Raw genomic sequence first — 24,393 nt, 5'->3', positions numbered from 1 at the left:
ATGAAGAAAAGAAACTTTGACACGAACATTATCAAATGGATTCACACCATGCTTGCAAAAAGAGAAATCTCTTCAGAGCTGGGAAGTTCGTCTCTTACGGTATGGGCAACAAAAGGTTGCCCTCAAGGAGGGGTCCTCTCATCACTAATGTGGTCCTTAGTTGTAGACGATCTTCTAGGAAGCTTAGAAGAAAAAGGTTTCGAGGTTGTAGGCTTTGCTGACGATATTGTCATCATAGTGAGGGGGAAATTCGACAATATCATTTTGAAAGCATGCAATGGGCTCTAAATTTTACCCAATCGTGGTGTATTCAGGAAGGCCTTAGCATTAATCTGTTAAAAATTGTAATTGTACCATTCACTAGGAAAAGGAAACTTGATCTAAAAGCTCTAAAGCTTGAAGGACTAGAAATTCAGCTTAGTGAACAGGTCAAATACCTGGGAGTCATTCTGGATTCTAAACTAAACTGGAATGCTCATATTGAGTGTGCGATCGGAAAGGCAACTATTGCCTTCTGGATATGCTTTAAAACATTTGGAAGAAAATGGGGTTTAAGACCAAAAATGATAAAGTGGATTTATACTTCCATTATTCGTCCAAAACTGACATATGCTGCTCTTGTATGGTGGCCAAAAACAAAAGAGGCTACTGCACAGAAGAAGCTGACAAAACTGCAAAGGTTAGTGTCCATTGCTATAACGGGAGCGATGCGTAGCACTCCTTCAAAATCGTTAGATGCAATTCTAAATCTGCTACCATTGTATGAATTCGTGCAGTTAGAAGCGAAAAGAATATGCAAAAACTTAAACGATTGAAGTTATTCAAGTCAGGCGATTTAGTGGGCCACTTGAGTATCTCACAAAATTTTCAATATGGGCCAGTGATGAATATGAGTGGAGACTGGATGAAACCTGTGGAGAACTATGACATTCCTTATTACATACGTGAGCCATCACGTATGGACTGGGAAGTCGGAGGTCCCACTGTTCGTGACGGTTCCATAAAATTCTACACAGATGGCTCAAAAATAGGAACAAAAACGGGAGCAGGAATCTTCGGCCCTGGGATATCGATCTCAGTGGCAATGGGAAACTATCCAACGGTGTTTCAAGCGGAGATTTTTGCTATAATTAAATGTGCTAGTAGAGAAGAAATATAGATATGCAAATATTTGTATCTTTACAGATAGTCAAGCGGCACTCAAAGCATTGAGTAGCTTTAAAAGTACTTAAAAACTTGTCTGGGACTGCATTATTTCATTGCGAAGAGTGTGCCAAGAGAACTCCGTAAATCTGTACTGGGTTCCAGGACACTGTGGCATTGAAGGTAATGAAAAGGCAGACGAGCTTGCAAAACGAGGTTCAAACACACAGTTTATTGGCCCAGAACCCTTCTGCGGTATATGATACTGTACTATAAAAATGCTCAAGCTCATCCATTGTATGGGCGCCAAACGACGTAACATGGAATCTGAGAATCGAGCGTATCCAAAAACGATTTATCAGGCTCGCATTGAGACATCTTCCGTGTCGGGTCCCCGCGAATTTTCCTGCCTATCCCGAACGATGCCAATTGCTTGGTCTTGATACCTTGGATCGGCGACGGAAAATTCAGCAGGCTACGTTTATTGTAAAGTTGCTGAACGGAGAAATCGATTGCTCCCATCTCCTTTCGTTGATTGGACCTGGAAGAATGCTGAGACAGCGGACATTGCTGCACACTGAATTTCATCGCACTCTATTTGGTTATAACCAGCCCATATGTACCATGATTCGTTTGTTTTTATCGATTGAAGCTGCATTCGATTTCGGAATTTCAACATCCCAGTTTGTGAATAGATTAAAAAGACAGAACCTAATTTAAGCTAATATTCATGTTATTCATTAAGACTGTTGAATGTCAGATGAATTATAAATATACAAACAAACAAACAAACAACGAAATCATGCAATGTGGGAGTCTATCAATCGAGATCGATTTTTGACGCGATTTTAAAATTCAAGATGGCGGATTAATATTTTTTCAACTTTGTTGAAATCGCACCCGGAAATCGCTGGACTTTAGCTGATATCGCACAGTACGCTGGTTGCTACCAATTCTGTCCTCTTGATAGAGCAACTTGATAGACGATGCAATCTCTACGACTGGCTGTTGCTCATACGTGGTAGATTCGAGCAACTTCTGCATATCCATCTGCTCCTATATGAACTATAGTCTGCTCTTTCCGTCCTTGCATCCTTTTACCAGAGAGTGTATCAAACTTACAATTGATAAATTTCGATCGATTGATAATCTGAAGAGTAGACTGGGGCAAGAGTACGCACTTAGTTTTCAAACGATCATGTAGTCCTTATGAAGCAAGCTTCTGCATATCATATCAATGTCGACGATTCGTATACTCTTCCTATATGTTACCCAGTGGAAAGAATATTGAAATTATTTCAAATCGTAAAACGAGAACCCTTATTGTAAGACATGTGAAAAACGCACTCTTACCCCACCGGTGGAGTGAGAGTGCACATCGGGTGGGGTAAGAGTACGCAATTTTCCAATCATGGATTTCAAGTATCTATTAACAAAATTCATAGTAAATAACATTTTATTGATGTTCAATGAAAGTAAATTCAAGAATGTTTAAAGATTACGTAACTCTGAAAGGGGGTCCTAGAAATATGAACTTTCAAACGAAAAAACATTGTTTTTTTTATTATATACAAAAAAAATACAATGGTAAAAATATACCAGGTTTCGCGTGGCTTGAACAAAGGAATTTTTTTAAAGAAAGATCACTAATTACGTAACGGAAAATTTTAACATTTCATCACCCCTCCCTCCTATCTTACACTTTTTGTATGAATCCCATAAAAATTCTATGAATCGTCATACATCTCGCAACCCCTCCCAGCTCAGCGTTGCGTAATTTATGGATGTTTCTTTTTATGGATGTTTCTTATTGAGGTGTAAAACAATACCAAATACAATTTTATTATTTCGCTTCAGTGATTTGTTCGCTAAGTCCTTTCTAACACCAAATAACTTATCTTTAAAAGGAAAACTTGTAATATTTTTCGATTTCTGTTTCTTTTTTTCTTTGTTGTGGATCTTTATGCTTTGGAAGTAGTGTTATTTTGGCCGGAGATACGGGTTTAACAACAGAACTTAAAGGTTCACATGCTTACTCTTGCCCCACCCGTTCCTGAGTACTTTTACTTCACAGCCCCAAAATTTATTTAGTTTATGGTTTTGACCTCTTGGAAAACCAACCGAATTAATGTTCTGCACCATAAAGTACTTCATACAATAGGTTATCAAAATGGTATAATGTTCACCTGTTTGATCGTATATATGGTAATGGAATACTAGTTGCGAAAACACAATTATTTTTAGCAAAATGACCAAAAAATTAACTATCTTCATATCTCCATTGTTGTTTATTCAAATCGTTTACAATTACATATGAAAATAGTTGGTCAGAATACCTATCAAACTGATGTTGTGCTGCTAGTTTATCTTTTTTTATAACTTCAAAAAATCGAAAACGTACTCTTACCCCACGCGCACTCTTGCCCCACTCTACTCTAAGTATAATTAACTTGGCAAATTTGTATTCACGTTTGATTCAAAATAGAAATACTGCAATAAGAGATCGGCGAAGACGCCATCTTGTTCCCAATCAAACCTTCAAAAGCGGTTCCAATTCGACTTGTTTACATTTTGCCTCCATAAGAAGCAAGCAAAAAGTTCAAGTGCTGCCAGTCTTATTTTTACGATATCTTGCTTTTTCATACGCTGCCATTTCTACAGTTTTTCACTCCGCCGGTCTCTGGTTATAGAGTTGCTAATTCAAACTAACTAGAACGTATCGAATTGATGTCAGTTCGAGTGGGACGAATCCAAATATTCGTACCATTTATAGTTAATACCACATCAAAAACAAATCGATAGATTGTTAAGAAAATTATTTTGAACTTTTTAGTGGAATGTCTTCACTTGCCATAAGACGAGTTTGTACAATCCCATTAATTTAAATGGAATATAAATGGGATTGTACAAACTCGTCTTATGACAAGTGAAATCGATAGATCTAGAGGCCTTCTTCCAGGATTTTTTTTGATGGCTAAGAACTTATGCTTAGAACACATCATATGGTCAGGTGTTCCACAAGGGAGTACTTTGGGTCCTCTCTTGTTTTCCCTGTTCATCAACGATGCTGCTCTAGTGCCTAGAGGAAAACGCATCTTCTACGCCGATGATATGAAAATTTATTCCGATGTTTAACAGAGAAAAAAGCAGAGAAGTGATGGGAGTAGATTTTCTCTATAGCATGATCCGCTGATGATGACCGAACATATTAGTAGGTCGAAACGTCCGGTAATTTGCTTAGTTTAAATTAATGTTCACCGAAAAAAGCCGATGAAAATAATCTCACATGAAAATTTATTCCGTGATCAAAAACATTGGAGATTGTCTGGAGCTACAGAAACATACAGAATGTTCACGAGCTTTGTGTGGCTAAATGTAGCACAATATCGTATACCAGGAAAAGACAGCCGATTCTATTCAATTATTCTTTGGTCGGACATACTTTGGAACGCCTCCACATAGTTAAAGATCTCGGAGTTTTATTGGATTGGTGTCTGGTGTCCTTACAACTATTTTAGCTGTGTTCTAATTGTAAAACTGTATGTTAAAAAAAATGCAGGGTTTTCATGCCAATTTATGGCTTTTCCCTACCAGAGTACTTCATAGAGACAGATATAGTCAAATGAAGATATACAAGAAAATAAATAAAAATAAATAAATAAATAAATAAATATTGTTCGTGGCTTATAGGGATTGCATCGCATTTAAAACCCGATGACACATCTTTGGTAACGCATGTGGATCAAAAAGCCTTTATTCGGGATTTTTTTTTGAGGATCAAGAAGTTATGCTGTGTACATTATATTCTCTGTACCACAAGGAACATGCACCATATTTAAAACAGGTCGATAGATTGCGTGAAAATCGCGAAAAACCAATTTTCGATTACAAGTCGTTTTTCTACGCGTTTTTGCGGTTTTCGAGATTTACGCTGATTTTTTCAAAAGTTTTTTTACGTGGTTTTTCAAAAAGGTCGGAAAACACGTGAAAAATCGGTTTTCAGTGAAGTCGTTTTTAAGCGGCTTTTGCGATTTACGCGATTTTTTACGTGGTTTTGCTTTACGCGGAACGTATCCCCCGCGTAAAAACTGACCCCAGTGTACTAAAGGGCGAACACGAAATTATTGCAACACCGTTAGTTTGCTTTAACTTTCCATTCATTTATCGGATGAAAACCAAAATTGCAGAGCAGTTTTATACATATACTAACTTCAGTTTACAAAGATTGAATCAATTATTGCAGGTAATTAGGGAAAATTCTCGACACTTTCGCTTCATAACGTTCATGAGAGCTTGTACAGTCGTATATGATACCTTTTACTCATTTTTCAACCACTTCATACGCATGTTTTTTGCATCCTTGACTATCTCATTGATTTTCCTGAGTTTCCGCTTCATCATGGCCCAAACAGTTTCGATCGGACGTAATTCACGGCAGCTCGGCGAATTCATGTCCTTGGGGACGAAATGCACTGAATAAGTCTCATACCACCATTCCAGCACGCTTTAAGAATAATGGCATGAAGCTAAATCCTGTCAAAATAAAGTTTTTTCATTGTGCTAGGAGAACTGACATCCCAGTTTCCCATCTAGGAAACATGCTCAATGGGTCGTTGAACCCTTTTAGCACTCTTGAAATGGTTGAGTTGCAGATTTTCAGCATTTCTCTTGAAGCAAGGGACAGCTTGCAGCTTCGGACTTTCCATGTCAGCAGCGTACAATTTTTTTTCACGCTTCTCCACTTGACTCACTTCCATGTTGAACGCAACAAACCAAACAACTAAGCCATTCACAGGGTGTAAACAATACACTTCAAACAACTGTGTAAAATTTAGTTAATTTCTGTCTAAAAAAGTTATAGCCAGTTGTAGGTGTTGCAATAATTTCGTGTTCGCCATTTAGCTTGTAAGGTGAAAGCTCATTAAGGGAAAAAACGCCCAATATGGTGAGTACCACTGATGTATGAAGTTATGAATTTCATGAATTATAATGATAAAACTACTCACGATATACAAATCGTGCTTGAACATCATAGTGATGTGAACTAGACAGGTTCCCGATTACACCGAAAAAAAGGGGAATGACTTTTCTTATAATATAATTCTCATCAAAGGGCAACATGTAGTGTATTCACGGAAAACCTTCGCGGGCCGCAGTTGGGGATCACTGCTTTAGGAGGTTCGAATTAACAATATTAAAATCGATCAAACGCATTTTGATTATGTGAAGATAATTTGTTAGATATATCATGTAGTTGTGTTGTATATTTTATGAACGTTATATCGTTAAAATTTTTGTATGGCCTATATTTAAAAAAACAACCAAATATCAGTTGATTCATAATAACTATGCTGCTTCTCAGACTCTGTAGAAGGTAGATATTAAAATGTGTTAGTAGAATTTATTTGACGCTCCATCTAAATTTCTTATTATCAATTCAGTGCAAAGCCGAGTTATAGCCGCTAACAAAGTTGGATTTTTCTCACAATCCATACGTTAAACCTAACTTCGGAAGTGGTGCGCTGTTTTCATTTGGTGATGTGCTATACAGCGCACCACTTCCGAAATTAGGTTTAACGTATGGATTGTGAGATAAATCCAATTTCGATAGCGGCTATAATTCGGTTTTCTACTGAATTTATAATACATCCTACTCTAAATTCCTACCTTTTTCAATGTCGTCTTCACATTTTCAGCTCTTTTGTGTGTGTTTTTTATACTAAATATACAGTGTTTGAGAAGCATTCTGATTAAAATTAACGTCCCAAATTCGAGGAAGAAAACAATCTCAAGTAGACACTATCATACGAGTAGAAAAAGACGATCCGATAACCCGTTTCGAAAGTACAGGACATTACCCGCTCCCAGATTCCCATGGTTTCTTTTCGACATTTTCTTTAAAATTGGAATGATTTATTTCCGTACACAACGGGCAACATGAATCAGCTGTCACATCGCATGTAATGCAATGCATATCGCAAACGGTAGCATCGCTACTAAAAATGGTTTAATTTTTCTTCCATCTGCCCGCGCGTACCAAATACATGATGAGGGGATAGTGAACCCTGCCGGTCCTGTTTTGTCCGAGACCATGGCACCGGCGCAGCAAGACGACGCCAAAATTGGACGTGACTGGGAAACAAGAAAGGTGACTTTTGAAGACGTAAGATCGCTTACGGTCACTGGATTTAACTGCTTTTCGTTCGCGACGCAATCGGATGCAATTTTGCCTTTTTTTTGTATTAAAAACACTTTGGCTATTAATTCTGACTGAATGTTAAAACCACCAGTAGTTACAATCATATTTTAAGGAAATAAAATCAATTCCGAAATAAAATAAAATCAAGGAAGCTCTAAACTCGGTTTGAAGTAGGAACTGAGTGCATCGCGGTCAACAAACCTTTTCTCATTACTGCACCTCACAGTTGGGTTTCTGTTGCACCCGTTTTGGAAGAGAAATTGAAACGGGATAATTTCTTATGTGGTGACCATATTTGGGAAAAAATCGGTCACCGACTGCTCCCGATGTGAGTGTTGGTGGCAAAAGGAAATTCTATTTTAAGCCGTTTTAAATGGTAAACGATAATAAGACACTTATTATTTACTTTCATAGTAAATAAGTGCATAGTTTACATCTTTAAACTATAGACTCAGAGGCTCCGAGAAAGACAGATAGATATAGTGGAAGCTATCTACCTAAAGTGTTATTTTGACTGTTATAATGTTTTGTAATGCACGAAAATTTTACGTCACAACTAGATGTATTGTTTTTGTTTGCACAATTGCTTCACAAGTACAAGTTGCCAAACCTAATAAGTTCACCACGTGTTTTTATAGTTCCCTTCGAACTTCTTGTTGTACGAGAAATGCCAAAATCATATTACGTGGCACATCTCAATGTTTGAGCAAAGTTTAAAGATAAACATGTAACATATTTAATTATAGCACGACGCTTCAATTAAAACCATCCAATGAATATATTATACATTACAAAAAAAATCCTCTCAAAACCCCACTACTTCTACTAAGGGCACAACTACCCTAGCCCCCACTGAATTTCTTTTCATATTTTTTTTCGAACGGCGATCGACATTTGCGGTAAAAGTTAAACTATTTTTCCATCAACCGGGTTTCCCCAATGTGCGGTGTATCATCATGAATAACTAACTTCTCCGATTCTTTGATCCACCATAAATTTTATGATTTTTTTTCATTTTCTCATGACCTTAACGTCTCATTTAACATATTCAAAGCATATAAAACTATTGTGTTGTTTGTTTCAGCTGTTTTTAAATTTCAAATTTTATTGCATTGAGTTAACAGAAGCTTTAGCTATATTTTTCGAAAATTCGTCTATTAGTCCAAATTTATTCAGTGCAAACAACCAAATAAAACTAACCAAGGTTCACTGTCCCAGTTCACCAGTTACCTATTGTGACCTTGTGATTCAATAAATCTACGCTTTTTCAATGCTGTTCGCATACCCATATTTATGGCTGAGCCTACAATTTGCAAATTGTTGTGAAAATATATAGGTTCCTTTGCGGAACGCGTCAAGCTTTAATTTCATTGAATCGAAACACCTAATGGTGATCCAGGTATAGGCATAAGCTTGCGCAAGATACCTCTCAATAGCGCCAATCGATACCTACCGTTGGTGCTCACGGCGAACACAATGGTATTTTTCAAGCCATTTTACTATCTAGCATGCATTTTTTACCTCTTCAAACGCATGCAAATGAGACAGGAGCCCCTTGGTGAGCGCCAAATGATCTTCAAGAGGTGTGAATTAGCAGCATTGCTTATATGTAGTTTACCAATTCCAGTCACACGGATTCGAACAATGAGTGCTGCACTTGGAATCGGTAATTCGGATTGCTTCGCCGCCAGATTCATTCATTCCCACAGCTAGCGCCAATTCATTTGCTTTTCAATGGTATTTATATCTCCTTTCACTGTTGGCTGCTTAAGTTGTAAATATTAGCCGCCGAATGTGCATATTGCAAGATACGAAGTGCCCGCTGGTTCAATCCGGAACAACGTATGGTTACAGAGACGCACAGTAATTAGAGGGCACTTGAAATTTATCATCCCAATATGATCACCCTAGCTACGATAGTCATGCTATTTCAAATAGGAATATACTTCTCGAATGTACTTCTCGAAAGAAATACCATGTCAAATTGTCTCATATTGGAAGATAACGATAATTTACACTGAATAAAACTATAATTTCCTCATATATCTAAATTAAATTTAACCTAAAGTTTTTGGAATATTTCTCTTATTCCATTTTTTGCAATACCAATTCAAAGAATATCTTCTGAATGTGGGGTACCATACACTGGGGAAATACCGATTTCCTTTTCGTTTGATAAGCAATGTTTGATGAATTTTACGATTGAATGATTGTTCCCTGTTCTTGACTCATGCAGTTGTTCTTATCATTCTTCAAAATAATTGTATTAGGTATAACTGATTTATAATATATTTTATAGTAATTTACCCAATTATCGCTCATTGCTATTGGCTTGCATTTTTGACGTTTTGCCTTTCTCGTACAGCAAAGTTATACCTAAAGGATATCATTTAAATCCGAAAGCGAACTTTGTATAGAAGGCTCGTACACCCAATTAGTGTTATATACCAATCGGCTCAGCTCGACGAACTGAGCAAATGTCTGTCCGTCCGTGCGTGTGCGCACAAAAGATGAAAAAAATGTAACCAACTTTTCATATAGTAATCCTTAACCGATTTTCTCGCAACAAGTTGGATTCGAAAGGTGTGTTGGTAAAGTGTTGTTGATCGCTAATGAATTTGAATACGATTGGTCATTGCGTTCAAAAGTTATAAAGAAAATTGTGAACCAAACCGAAAGGCACAGACAAACAGACGTAACAGCTTGAATATTGTTCTGCAAAATCTATCGTAACACGAAACAATGCTTCGTATGAAATTGTCACCAGATAGCGCTGGAGTGAAATGTCAAACTTGAAGGATTACGACGCTAGCGCCTCTGAAACGCACAATCAATCAAATTCAAATGAATCGTTGAAGTCCTAGTCCATGGTAATTCTCTAGTATTACGTCTGTCTGTGTGTGCGAAAAGTTTTGTGTCTTGGATAAATGCAAGCATATTTTTCAGAGAATTTGCAGTGCTACTTCGTTCACCTGGCGTGACTCTTGGATGCTGGAAGGACATACAGGATAGAATCCACAGGGTTGTTACGACTACGCGGTTTTCGCGGATTTCGCGGATTTACATAACGATTTTAACACTTTGCGCGGATTTGGCGTGGATTTAGTTTTAGAAGAAAATTGAACAAATTAAATTCTAGATCTAGATTTTAGATTTTTTAATAAGAATTTGTTGTAAATTCATGAAAAATGAATTTCCGCATAAATTCCCGAGGGCGCTTTTGCAAGAATGCCCGGAGAAATTTACACAGATGTTCTAAAAAAAAAGGCCACAGACAATTTTTGAGCGGATTCTGAAGAAATTCTTAGAGGAGTTGGATTTCTGCAAACACATCCAGGATAGTTTCTGCGAGAATTCCCGGAGGATTCACCACAGGAAATTCTGGGATGAATCTGCGCATGTATTACAAATTTCTGCAGGAATTTTCGCAAATAGGGAGCGGGACCATTTGGGCAGCACCCCCTATTCCCGTCCGCAACGTTAATAACTCGATCGCGTTACAACCAAATGGCTTGATTGTTTGTACATAACTAGATATCCACAGAAACTAACCATGTACTAAAAAACAAGTAGTTCGGTTGTAATGCGCTCGAGTAATGAACGTTGCTGACGGGAAAAGGGGGTGCTGCCCAGTTGGTTCTTTACCCTATTCTCGTATTTTAGCTGAAATTCTAGTAAAAAACAACACAGGAATTCCTGCCGAATAATTGCGGATAAATTGACGCTAAAATTTAATTTACTGCATGAGCTTATAGAGAAACTATAATTTATTTATTTTATCTTTGGTTCAAAACCACACAGATTAGAGTATCTTAATCCTATATTTGAAGAAGTTTTCTAACATTATAATCAAACATATCACATACATCGTTAAACAATCTACAACATCTGTCAAGTGGTTTATTGTAACCGTAAGCAGTGCGTTGTACCGGGGTCCAAAGCAATCGGGGATTGCGTAATCGGCGGCTAGGTACGTGGAAGTTGATTTCCCGGAGCACGCTACTGCAGTCAATGTTGTCACGGATCATGTCAAAAATAAAAAAGTCGTTGTAAATACGTTCGGCGTTTGGAGAGTGTTTGCAAGCCAATGAGCGTACGGTGGCGAGTTATCTGGATTGGTCCATGGCAGCTGTCGTAATGCGAATCTGACGAAACGTTTCTGGATGCTTTCTATGCGTGGTGAATGAATCGCATGGTAAGGAGCCCATATTTGAACTCCGTACTCAAGAATGCTTCGGACCAATGAGCAGTATAGTGTTTTCAAAGCATAAACATCATCGAATTTTGCAGAGTTGCGGCGCAGGAAGCCAAGCATAGTGTTGGCTTTAGAGATCGTCTTTGAGATGTGCTCGTTGAACCGAAGCTTACTGTCCAAGGTAAGGCCAAGATCCTGTATGGAGTTAACTCTTATAAGCGGTAACTGGTCCATCGAATAGTCAAATCCGATTGGTGAGTGAACACGGGAAAAAGTAATGATTCTGCATTTGGTGGCATTGGCTTGCATTCCGTTTATCTGACACCACGATGATAAGCGCACAATGTCGGCTTGAAGTGCACAGTAATCTAAAGCTGACTCGGTAAATTTTCAGATCATCCGCAAAAAGCAGCTTGCACGAATGTATCTGATCGCAAACGTCGTTGATAAATAGCGCAAAAACTAAACGTCCTACACACTTAAATCATTTCACAGATTTCGGTGAATTTTCCTTCAATTCACTGAAACCTCAACAGCAGAACTGTTCGGTAATTATTTCACAAAATTTTCGGCGATTTTTCCTTTGTTCAACTGTCAAAACCACTGAAAATCTGTAAAATTATTCACCGAACAGTTCTGCTGTTGAAATTTCACAGAAATCTGCGGTTTATTTTAAGTGTGTAGGTGACTCCCTTCTCCCTTGTGGTACGCCAGACGAAAAAAAATAAAAAATTCTCGAATTCATCGGAAGTGGCGTCACGAACCTTAACGAAGGCTTTTCTTGAAGTCAAGTACGAATGAATCCAGTTGACGATTCACGACGGTAGACCAACACGGTTCAGTTTCAAAATAGCAAGATTATGAGGAACTTTATCAAATGCTTTCGAAAAGTCAATATATACAGCATCTACTTGTTGCCGCTTCTCAATGCATCCACTAACACTATTGGTGAAGCTCATGAAATTAGAGATCGTCGAACGTTTTTGCATGAATCCGTGCGGGAACTCTGATATAACGGATTTAACGACTGGATAAAGCTTGTCATGCATACTTATTCTCAGTTGTCCTGAAACGAAGAAAATAACGTTTACGGGCCTTGCGTAGACGGTTCCGTAGTTTGCGCAGCTGCAAGTTCCACCATGGTTGTTGGCATTTTGTAGACATTCTTCGGGTTTTCAGCGGGACATTGTCACGAATTACTTGGTAAACATTGTCATAAAAAAACAGTCACAGCATCATCCACCGTTTCGAGGTTTGACAAACACGTCCAGTCCAATGCAGTTAATCTAGCGTTGATGACATCAAAGTCACATCGTGCGAAGTTATATTCGTTCCGTGCAGCTGAATTCGACTGCGGGAGTTGCACTTATCACAAGAAATGAAGGAGAACTTTCCGCACAAATTTTAAGCTGGAGTTTACGCACATTATTCTCATTGGCGTAACTAATGCAAAATTCTAGGGGGGGCTAACTTTTTTCAAACTTTTCTATTTTAACACTCATAACACAGAAAGTTTACCATTTTCGCTCGATTCAACTGATGTATATTGTTGGTCTACCAGATATCAATGTAATGGACGACTTAAATATTTCAAATGATGTTCATCGACGCTCAGCCCTGTTACAAAAATCTAGAAATCTCGTAGGATTTCTAAAATCCTTGATAGGTTCAGAAAACCATAGGTGTTGGGCTAACCGTAAATAGAATGTGAAGCACGATCCTGATTTTTAAAGGATTTTTTGATTTGCTTCGAACCTAGAATACATTATAAATTAAATATTGAATAAATTAGTTAGTTAAACTCTTTTCGCCAGCTTTGAATTCAGTGGCCTGACAATTCCTACGAGCTTTCAAACGGCGATCTAACCACAACAAACTAACGTTTCTTTTCTGTTAAAATAACTTCTAGGACGATTTAAAAAAAAATCAGTTTTACATCCCAATACAACTTATTGGTCGTTAATTTTCAATCTAGTTAAAAAAGAAAAATTAACAAGTTAACACATAGGAATATTTAACACATCTTTTCTCTCAGTAGGTCTGTTTCACATTGCTTCAGCGACAATAGCAGTTTAGAGAATTAAATAGCATGCGGAGTTTCTATGGGGTCTGCCTAGGATGTGGTGGGGTTCGACAGTGGGCTCTGTTGAACTTCTATAAAAAGCTGCATGTGTCCCCAAGCAGGCCCTATCAAAGCGACCGTGTGCCGCTCAAAGCGCACTAGCCTAGTCCTGGTGTTGGATGGGACTTTAAACAAATTTGACCCGATCGAGCGTCTGTCCACCAAGGAGGTGCGGCTCCAACAGCGTCTGTTCTGGCATCCAGCGGCTGAGTATGAAATGCTATTCCCCGGAAGCTATACCTAAGATGGCAGCCCCATCCCGGTGGATAGGGAACCTTGGGCCAACAACCTACTGTTCCCGAAACATCAATTTGTTCGAGAATCCGATAATGAAAGAATACGGACTGATTTTACGGCGACGACTCTTAGCGCGAAACAACGGACACGAATAGGAACATGGAACGTTTTAACCCTAGCCCAGCAGGGTAAATTGGCACAACTTGCCAATGAGGCACGCCGCATGAAGCTTGAGATCCTGGGACTGAGTGAAGTCCGTTGGCCAAACTTTGGAGAACACAGAACGCCGTCGGGACAAGTTCTGCTATACTCTGGTTTACGAGGTGAACACGCTCCCCGGCATCGCGGAGTTGGCTTCCTACTAAGCGCTCAGGCACACTCTGCGCTTATGAAGTCGGAACCTATAAGTGAAAGGATAATCGTTGCCAGATTTAGAACACGGGTCCGAAACCTTACTATAATCCAATGTTATGCGCCAACCGATGCTGGCGATCTGCAAGACAAAGAGAACTTCTACAGTCAACTCAATGCCGTCGTAGATAGAATTCCGAAGGGTGATATCAAGATCTGTTTGGGCGACTTCAATGCGAAGATCGGATCCGACAACTCGAACCATGAGCGCATTATGGGACGCCATGGTCTCGGAGAAATGAGCGAAAACGGAGAGCTGTTCGCAGAATTCTGAGGTAATAACACCATGGTGATCGAGGGATCGCTCGTCCCTCGTCAACCGGTTCACAAGGTCACGTGGGTCTCCGTGACGGCTTTACAGAAAATCAAATCGACCACATCTGCATCAGCCGAAAATGGAAACGGAGCCTTCTTGATGTACGGAATAAACGTAGTGCCGATATCGCGTCTGATCATCACCTCCTCATCGGCGAAATACGCCTGCGCATTGCGCGGATTCGTCGGCAGGAGGAAAGAGTTGGACGACGATTCAACACACGCCGACTGGAAGATGCCACGGTGAAACGGTCCTTCGTTGAAGAACTGGAGACGCGTGCTGCAGATATTCCGGAAGGTGGCAGCGTGGAAGACCAATGGACCGCCATCAAGAATGCCTTCATCGCCACCAGCGAGAACAATCTGGGTGAACTACGCACCCAGAGAAAACAATGGATTACCGATGAGACCTGGAGGAAGATAGAGGAGCGAAGAGAAGCCAAAGCCGCGATAGAGCGATCGAAAACCAGAGGAGCCAAAGTCTTAGCCCGTCAACGATACACGGCTCTTGAGAAGGAAGTAAAACGCTCATGTCGACGGGACAAGCGAGCGTGGGCAGACTCTCTGGCCGACGAAGGAGAGAGAGCCGCCGCAACCGGGGACATTCGCCTCCTCTACGATATCTCACGACGCTTAAGCGGGGCGAAGATGAATGCAACGATGCCTGTGAAAGACGCGAATGATCAGTTATTGACCGACCCAACTGACCAGCTGAAACGCTGGTTCGAGCACTTCGAACAACTTTTCAAGTGCCAACCAGGCCATCACCACCTCGGCATGATCTGCCTAGGATCCGACGTATAACACGTGTCAATACCGAAGCTCCATCACTGCTAGAGATTCAAACAGCCATCCAAAGCATGAAATCGAATAAAGCCCCAGGGGTCGACCGCATATCCGCCGAGATGCTCAAAGCTGACCCCATGACATCCGCTCAACTACTGCATCGTTTATTTCGTAATATCTGGGACACCGCAACTTTCCCGGTCGACTGGATGCAAGGTATCTTAGTGAAGGTGCCCAAAAAGGGTGACCTGACTGTATGCGATAACTGGCGAGGCATTATGTTGCTGTGTACCGTTCTCAAAGTTCTGTGCAAAATTATCCTAGCCCGGATTCAGGAGAAGATCGATGCGACTCTCCGGCGGCAGCAAGCCGGATTCCGTGCCGGAAGATCCTGTGTGGACCATATTGTCACGCTCCGCATCATTTTGGAGCAGGTCAACGAATTCCAAGAGTCCCTTTACTTGGTATTCATTGACTACGAAAAAGCTTTCGACCGTCTCAATCACGAGAATATGTGGGGCGCCTTGAGACGCAAGGGGGTTCCTGAGAAAATCATCGGCCTCATCGAAGCACAGTACGAGGCCTTTTCGTGCAGAGTGCTGCACAATGGGGTCCTGTCCGACCCTATCCGGGTCGTAGCTGGTGTGAGGCAAGGATGTATTCTATCACCGTTACTGTTCCTCATCGTAATCGATGAGATTCTGGTAGATGCGATTGACCGTGAACCAAACCGCGGGCTGTTATGGCAGCCTATAACCATGGAGCACCTAAACGACTTCGAATTGGCGGATGACGTTGCACTACTCGCGCAACGGCGCTCTGATATGCAGAGTAAGCTCAACGACCTTGCCGATCGCTCCTCCTCGGCAGGTTTAGTCATCAACGTCAACAAAACCAAATCGTTGGATGTAAACACGGTGACTCCTTCCAGTTTCACAGTAGCCGGGCAACCAGTGGAGAATGTTGAAAGCTTCCAATATCTTGGTAGCCAAATGGCGTCAGACGGCGGTACCAAGATCGACATAGGCGCACGGATCAAGAAAGCAAGGGCTGCCTTTGCGAGTTTAAGAAATATCTGGAAAAACAGGCAGATAAGTGAACGCACTAAAATACGAATTTTCAACTCTAACGTGAAATCTGTGCTGTTATACGCTAGCGAAACATGGTGTGTATCAGTGGAGAACACTCAACGGCTGCAGGTGTTCATTAACAGATGCCTGCGGTATATAATTCGGGCCTGGTGGCCTCACAACTGGATCTCAAACAACGAGCTCCATCGTCGTTGTCACCAGAGGCCGATAGCAACAGAAATTCGGGATCGGAAGTGGGGCTGGGTCGGCCACACTCTACGTAGGGGCGGAAACGGAATCTGTAAGCAAGCATTAGACTGGAACCCAGCGGGACATCGCAGCAGAGGCAGACCCAGAGGCTCATGGCGGCGAAGCCTCAATAAAGAAATAAAAGAAGTCGACCGAAATCTAACCTGGCAACAGGTTAAAGCGATAGCCGGGCATCGCTCAGGATGGAGATCTTTCAAGACGGCCCTTTGCACCACCGGAGGTGTACAGGATCCATAAGTAAGTAAGTAAGGAGTTTCTAAAATCCATCCGAAAGAATACAAAGTTCTTTCTTATTCAACTTTTAGTTACCTCTACTTGAAATCTTATTTTTCTAATCTAACTAACCTTTCTCAAGAAGCCTACAGTGATAATTAAAATGCGCTGCATCTTTTAGGATTGGTATTAGTTAGGAAGGTTAAGATCATACGCTCGATTTAGATAACAAGTACTCATAAAACCCTGGAAAAACTTGAAAATCTCAAGGAATTGTCCATTATCCATTAAGTACTTGTAATACTAATAAATAATATATTTTTTAATTTACTTGTTGATGAGGTATTTCCTTCGGTATTTCATAAGTTATAACGTGTTTTGAGGGATTCAAAATTTGTCGTGAGCAAGCCTTATAACAATTGCTCGAAGTTCAAAAACTTGAGCGAATAGATTGCTGTAGTGTTTCGATGAGAGTAATTGGATAATGAAGACAATCCTTTCTCTGCACTTACCCCCGTATATAATCAGTGGACTAGATATGCGTAATACTTATACAACGTAACAAATTTTCTAGGGGGAGCTAGCCAGATCCTAGGTGGGGCTATAGCTCCCCTAGTCCCCCCTGTAGTTACGCCAATGATTATTCTACAAAATTCCCGATGAAATTACTACTCAAATTTCCGAAAATAACCCCTTGAAATTTTCGAATGAACTTGCGCTTCAAACTCAGGATTCTGAGTTGCAAATCAACGGAGCTTGAGCAACTACGTTAGATTTTGTATTATTTGTTTCTTGATACGAATTCAAATAATTGTTATACAGAAGTTTTGTTGATAAAACGGAGATGTATGGTCTAATTCCTAAATCTATACGCAAGTTTGTCTTATGATCAATAGGGTTGTTATATTAACTGCGATTCCCTTGATCCTATTTTCAATTTTGTACAAACATTGAAAGTTGAAAAATATATTTAAAATCAGTAATATTATAAACACGCACTCGAAAAGAAGACATTCAGTAAATTGTGGTATCCAAAATTGATATTTAACCTTCTTCGGATATTAGAAAAAACTTACGAATAAGATGTTAGGGTCATATTGACCCAGAAATGTAAATGCTTATAAAACAGTCAAATTATAACCGAATTACAAAGTTTACATACCGTTCGAAAGATAAACACATCATTTGTGTGGCTATGTGGTGATATGCTGGTTCTGGAGATAATGGCCACCGGGAAACGACTTCCACGGGGACCTTGTCGGTCATATAAGGGGAGCACAAAAATCGCTCCATATATGCCTTTCGATCGCTAATTCTTTATAAATTCTCTTAAAACGGTAATGTATGGTCCATGAGAGGGCCTCCGACGAAATTGGCCACTCCTGGTTCATGCAAGGTGCCCCCGGGGAACCCGCAGAAGGGGACATTTCCGTTTTAGCACCAAAATATGCCGTGCGGCGGCTCTTTCGTCATGATTATCCACAAAATAGATGATAATGCGCTTGAAATCAACAATTGATCACATTGGCCACTCTTGGAGCCAATGATTTGCCCTCGGGGAACCCGTAAAAGAGGACATTTCCGTTTTAGCACCAAAATATACCGTGCGGCGGCTTTGTCGTCATGATTTTCGACAAAAATAGATGATAATGCGCTCGAAATCCACAAAATTGATGAGTTTATCTTTCGAACGGTATATAAACTTTGTAATTCGGTTATAATTTGACATTTCTGGGTCAATATGACCCTAACATCTTATTCGTAACTTTTTTTGTGGGGTCGTTCCTGTTGCACCTTAAAATATTTTTTTCATGTCAGATGCTTAATTTCCACAAAATATTAAAAGTCAAGAAATTTCAGAACGATCGGATTATCAGGTAAAAAGTTATTCTGCTTTGAAGTTTCGTGGGTCATATTGACCCCAACATCTTACTAAGGTTAACATGTATTTGCTTAGAATTTAGTTTTGGGTAGCGCGGAATGGATTTTCATGTAGCGCGGAAATGGCGCGGATTTGGCGTGGAAAATATTTCAGGATCTCCGTAACAACCCTGATCCACTAATAACAGCTACAATGGACATTTTATTCCGCACTTCGCGTGCTTGTATGCACAAATCTCAATAGATGATCAACATAACTTAAAATGATTACTATCTGAGTGAGACTGGGGCACGATGGCCAACCAAACTAAATATTTTTCCTGAAATTTGGTTAAATATGCCAAAAAGCTTTTTGTGGAGTTTCTGAAGAAATTTTAGGAGGAAACTAGGATTTGTTTTTTGGAAATTCCTACAGGCATTTCTTAGGAAATTGCATTACGAATTCCTCCATAAAATCCTATGTAGGGTTTGCAGAAATCGCTCTCAATAGATAACGAACAATGATAAAAGAGAATCAAAAACTGTTCCGAATCATACCAAGCCATGATAACAAATTTATCAAACTTGTATACAAGTGCGAAAAAACAAGATCGGATAAGCAGCCCCCACAGAAAAATGGTGGTTCTCGCTTTGTTTTAGCTCATTTCGTGTTGGTTACTGCGCAGCTGTGTAGAACAAGTTGAAATGCATCATCAGAGCCAATGCTCCTCCCATTTGGAGCTTTCTAAAAGAAATTTATCATGGGGTATAGCCTTCCGAATCAGTTCTCATGACAGCTGGCGAAAAAAGTCTCTCGCGGTATGCTACATATCGTATATGTATACAGAAATGATAAGTGAGAGACTTGTTAATTCTCTAGGATTCAAATGAAAATTTCTGCAGAAATTCATATAGGTATTCTTTCTAAAATCCATTCAGGCTCTCTTTGGGAAATTCATTTAGTTAAACCATACAATATTCCTGCAGGAATTCAATCGAATTTTATAGAATGATTTAGTTTCCGATGGAATTCCTAAAAGAATTCTGAGGGAATTTCTGGAATAATGTCGAAAAGAGTTTATGAAGCCATTTCCGGCAAAAATTTTGGAGGAATTACCGGAAGAACTTTGGGAACTGGAGGTATTACCGAAGTCACGCTGATATGTTCGCGGGCTCCTCTGGTGCCACGTAGCTCGAAACACTCCTTGTCTTCCCGGAGGACCAGCCCGACTGGCATCCGTATACCTAGAAATAGATACGACAACGCCTGCCAGTAGCCTACGACTACTATTTAGCACACACCTTGGAACTGTTGGAAATAATTCTCGATAATGCCGCAACAGCAGTCGAAGCTCTCTTGCACGCATAGTCGACATGGCTGGCCCCAAGGGGCTTCAAACTCCGCTTTGATGCGATCGCGACATGCGGTTGTGTCTGTATGTGTGTATGTGAACACATTTTGTAGACACACTTTTTGGAACTTAGCATTACCCGATTTACTCGCAACAAGTTGCATTTGACGGGGAATGCGGTCTTCTGTGTTGTTTTTAGTTTATCTATAAAATTTCAAATCTCAAATTCTTTCATTTTTATTCACCAATAAGGTGTACACTTTTTTTCACTAGTCACTGTTTTCCCGCCTCAAAGCTTGCGCCACATTAGGCAGATGCAAGCTTTTAACTGCACTGCGGTCATGCGTATCTTTCACGCTGCATATGGTTTGATTGATGTGACACTTTGACCACTTGCGCCAGCCGTCATCATCAACGAGCAGCAGCGTGCGGTTTCGGTGCATGACCGGGCCCGGGCAGCTTTGCTCTGGCAGTTGATGGTTCTGATTGATGCAGGCAGATCAAATGGTCTCACCTGATTGAGCCTGAAATCTCCATTTTTGTGCATATATCTGCAGCAAAAGCAGGCTAAGGCGCCGCGTAACGTATTATTCTCTAAACGGCGACATTGAAGGCGTAATTAATTTTAATGGGCTTATGCATTATCCTTTGAAAGTATGCATTTTAACTGGCGTGCCAACACCTGAGAAAATGACATAGTTTTGCGGGCAATTACTCACTCAAAGTGCAATAAATCAGTAGTTTTCCACGGGCACTCGTTGAAGGACGTTGCAAGTGGATTGGTTGGAATTGGAAATCTTGATAATTGAATATGATCGTCAAGTCTCAGAGAAGAAACGATCCATTTTTGGGAACAGAAAGCTTATTCATTTAAGATTTAGCATTTTTATTAAAAGTTTTCAGGTTCAAAAATGCATTTGATTATTTATTTTCTATATCTATTGAAAAGTTTAACGATTGACGATTTATTTACTATTGATTGGATGAATGAAATGAAATAATTTTACTTAAGAGTCTTCCTTTTCTTCAATTATTAATTTGCTTAAGTTCAGTATAGAAAAAGATAGAGACATCAACTTGTACTTCAATCATTACGTTACATTCTTTTTGAAGTGCAACATTATGAATAGATTATGAAACTGTTCACCGAAGTTGCTCAAACGTCAACTGCACCCAACCAAATGATTAACGTGATAAATATATCAATCTCCTCACGTAGGTAATTGCTGTTGTCAGAGAATGGCCTTAAACTTAATTAACTGGTAGATGAAAAAAGCCGCTGGCTAGCAGCTTCGTTCAACTGCGGCATTGGTGCAGAGAACAAGCAAAGATTCAAATTGAAGGGGCCACCGAGTGAACATTGGCACATGCCAAATAGAAACCGAAACGTATTATGTAATCTTCTGCGCTACCGCTAAACAGAATTGGTTCCGCTCTGTTCGTATTTTGGCTCTGCGGCGGTAGTAGCTTCAAACTAGCATCGATCGAGGCTCTCCCCGAATGATAAATGACCGTTACAAACGCGTAAATGAATTTTGACCATGGAATCTCCGATAGGTCCAGTTTGGGCCGTTGCTGGTTGGCGGCGGCAGCCCAGCATTGGCAGTTGATTCCATTTGCCGGTAAACAACCGTTGAATAGCCTCTGTCACTCATTATGAGAGCCATTATTCGCTGCAAAACTAATTGAATCGTGTCTTTTTGCTCGAAAACAGACACAACCACAATTATTGCCGTGTTTGAACATGAAATATTGACGCGTTTAACCATTAATTGACACTTTTCGTCACGCTTTCTTGTTTAGTGCTTAGTTGAAGGAAAAAAGGTATCTATATAGCATCTGACAAGATGGTTAGCGGTATACAATACTCTAACAAGTATCGACTAAAGTTTTCCTATGATTGGTAAATCTATGATCCCAATGACTGTCGATTGCAATGCAAATTACATGGCTCGTTGACTGCTACTTGACTGTCGCTACAAGGATGGTGATCGTTCGAATTGCACAATGGAAGTGAATCGAACCTCGCATAATCGGCTCAGTAGCACACACTCATGATTTGACATTTTTGTCCGTACTTTAGCATATTTCCCTCAGGTCATATATAGGAAGACGGATGGTTGCAACTTTTACAAAAGCGTATTTAAACCATTTTGGAAATAATTGAAATTTAGATCTATTTGGTTGACCTAGCAAGTCATGAACTATAACATATTTTTATTAGTTCACAGTTAGAGTCTTCAGTTAACATTGCGAACAAAGGTGTAGGATCCAGAGTTGATGAGTTCAATTCTCGGTCTGGACAAAGATGTTTTCAGGTGGGAAACATTCGCGACAACTCGGTGTTCAAAATTATGTCTAGCATTCTGTTTAACAGACTGAGACTACTTTATTAGTCCTTTTATGGCGTATACTTAAGGGCCGATACACGGCGTATCAGATGTTTAGCCTGCGGATGATCCTAGATAAATTGCTCCCAACTTGCAGACTCACCATCTGCTTATTGTTTTCAAAGTAGCTTACGGCTCAGTGAATAGTGTATCTCAGATGTTCGTTAGGAGATCTTTGGTATCATCATATCAATCAACTCATAAAAGAAATGTAGTAAAATTTGTCCATTGTTTCTTTCTTAGTTGCCCATGTAAAACGCCCAAAAGTAGCATTTTTGAAGTACTCTCAAAGAATTCGCAACACCCCGGTATCCGGTGGACTTATGGAATCATCGAAATCGTTTTTTTATTTAATATGTTATGGCTCAGGAAAAGGTGTTTTTTAGATGGGTGAGAAATTATCATTATTCAAAACTATAAATCCTAATGCCAAATGTTCGCTCGGTGATCGACTAAATCTCAGCGATTTAGACTTGACCAGTTAGAAAACTGATGCAAATGGTCATTATTTTTAAGGCAAAACATGTACTTACTTGATATGTTGGCGACAGATGGCCGGATTGTCTAGCCTGTGAACGACAGACTGGTTGAGGAGAGCTGAGAGGACTTAGTAGTGTTGTTGTGCTGCCGATTCCAGTATCATAACCATGCATCTTTCGACTTAGGTAACTGCCGTGGTTTGATAAAATATCTGTGGAATAAAAAAAAAGAATAAATGTAGTTGTTAATGTAATCAGAAAGCGAGGAAAGCTGAAACCTGATTATTTAGTTTATCTGTGTCCATTTTCTAGACTATTTTTTAACGGTCGAAGTCAAAGTACTCTGATTAATCCATTCAGCGACGGGTGCTTTTTCGTGCATAAGAAAGGCAAAAGCCAATTAGGGTAGATGTACCAGTTACAACAATTGACCTCTCCCGACAATTTTTTTATTTGTTCAATCGATTTTTTATTTTATTCAAGACCCCTAAGTATTAAAAAAAATAATAAAAGATCGAAAAAGTGCTGTTTTTCACGATTGACCTCACATTTGCTCGATTTTGAACGAACATCGGGTGTATTATTCAGGCCGGTTCACACGTGCTGCATTTTTTACGTTTTTGATATTGATTTTTAAAATAGTTAGAGGATTAAAAAATATGGGTTCTTCGGAAAAATTTACCTTAAATAAGCCAAAGAATAGACTGAGAAAATGAAACGAGATACAATTTTTGACGGAAAAGGTCAATTGTCGCACTAGTGCATTAATACACCGAATGACACATCAAACCACCACAAAACATGTTTAGATAAGTGAAACATATCCATAGGATACGATAACAACTTCAATCTCTTTCAAGAGACACAAAACATAATTGTAAAAAATCATTTCACTTGATTTTCCACGTCCTTTGCACCGGTTGTCACACCGGTAGTTCTATTATGGCAATTGGAAGTTTATATGAAAAAATGTATGCAGAAACATCGAAAAACAGTGATTTGCAGTTAAAATGTACACTTTACGATGGAAAACTATGATACTCATTCAGTTTTGGATTTTTAAATACACAATGTCACCCTGAAAACAGCTAGAAGATTAGTGTTTGACCGGCGATGTTATTAGAATTTCTCTGAAGAGTTTTCAGTGTGTTTTAAAGTGAAAAAAACTTTGAAGAGTGATTTGAGCAAATCCGCGTTGCTCTCAAACTACTATAAATAAAAAAAATCTGGGTGAAGAACGCATAAATCCCGAAATCCACGAAATCGCGTAAAAGGTACCGAAGTACAAATTAATGTGAATGATAATGAAATCTTTATTTTTATGTTGACGTAAACTACGTCTAAGGGGAAG

The 24,393-nt window shown here is 39.6% G+C and overlaps 1 protein-coding gene across 5 annotated transcripts in view; it reads right to left on the bottom strand.

The window, feature by feature from the left end:
* LOC134220244 (protein TANC2) overlaps positions 1 to 24,393 on the bottom strand; it is a 326,312-nt gene that overhangs the window by 31,102 nt on the left and 270,817 nt on the right. For all 5 annotated transcript variants that reach the window (XM_062699240.1, XM_062699241.1, XM_062699243.1 and 2 more), the window contains one exon: positions 23,097 to 23,254. In XM_062699240.1, coding sequence (XP_062555224.1) covers positions 23,097 to 23,254 — 158 coding nt within the window. The remainder of the gene's footprint in view (positions 1 to 23,096; positions 23,255 to 24,393) is intronic.

This window comes from Armigeres subalbatus, chromosome 3 (assembly GCF_024139115.2).
Source record: "Armigeres subalbatus isolate Guangzhou_Male chromosome 3, GZ_Asu_2, whole genome shotgun sequence".
NCBI lineage: Eukaryota > Metazoa > Arthropoda > Insecta > Diptera > Culicidae > Armigeres > Armigeres subalbatus.
This window is presented reverse-complemented; position numbering and strand designations above follow the sequence as displayed.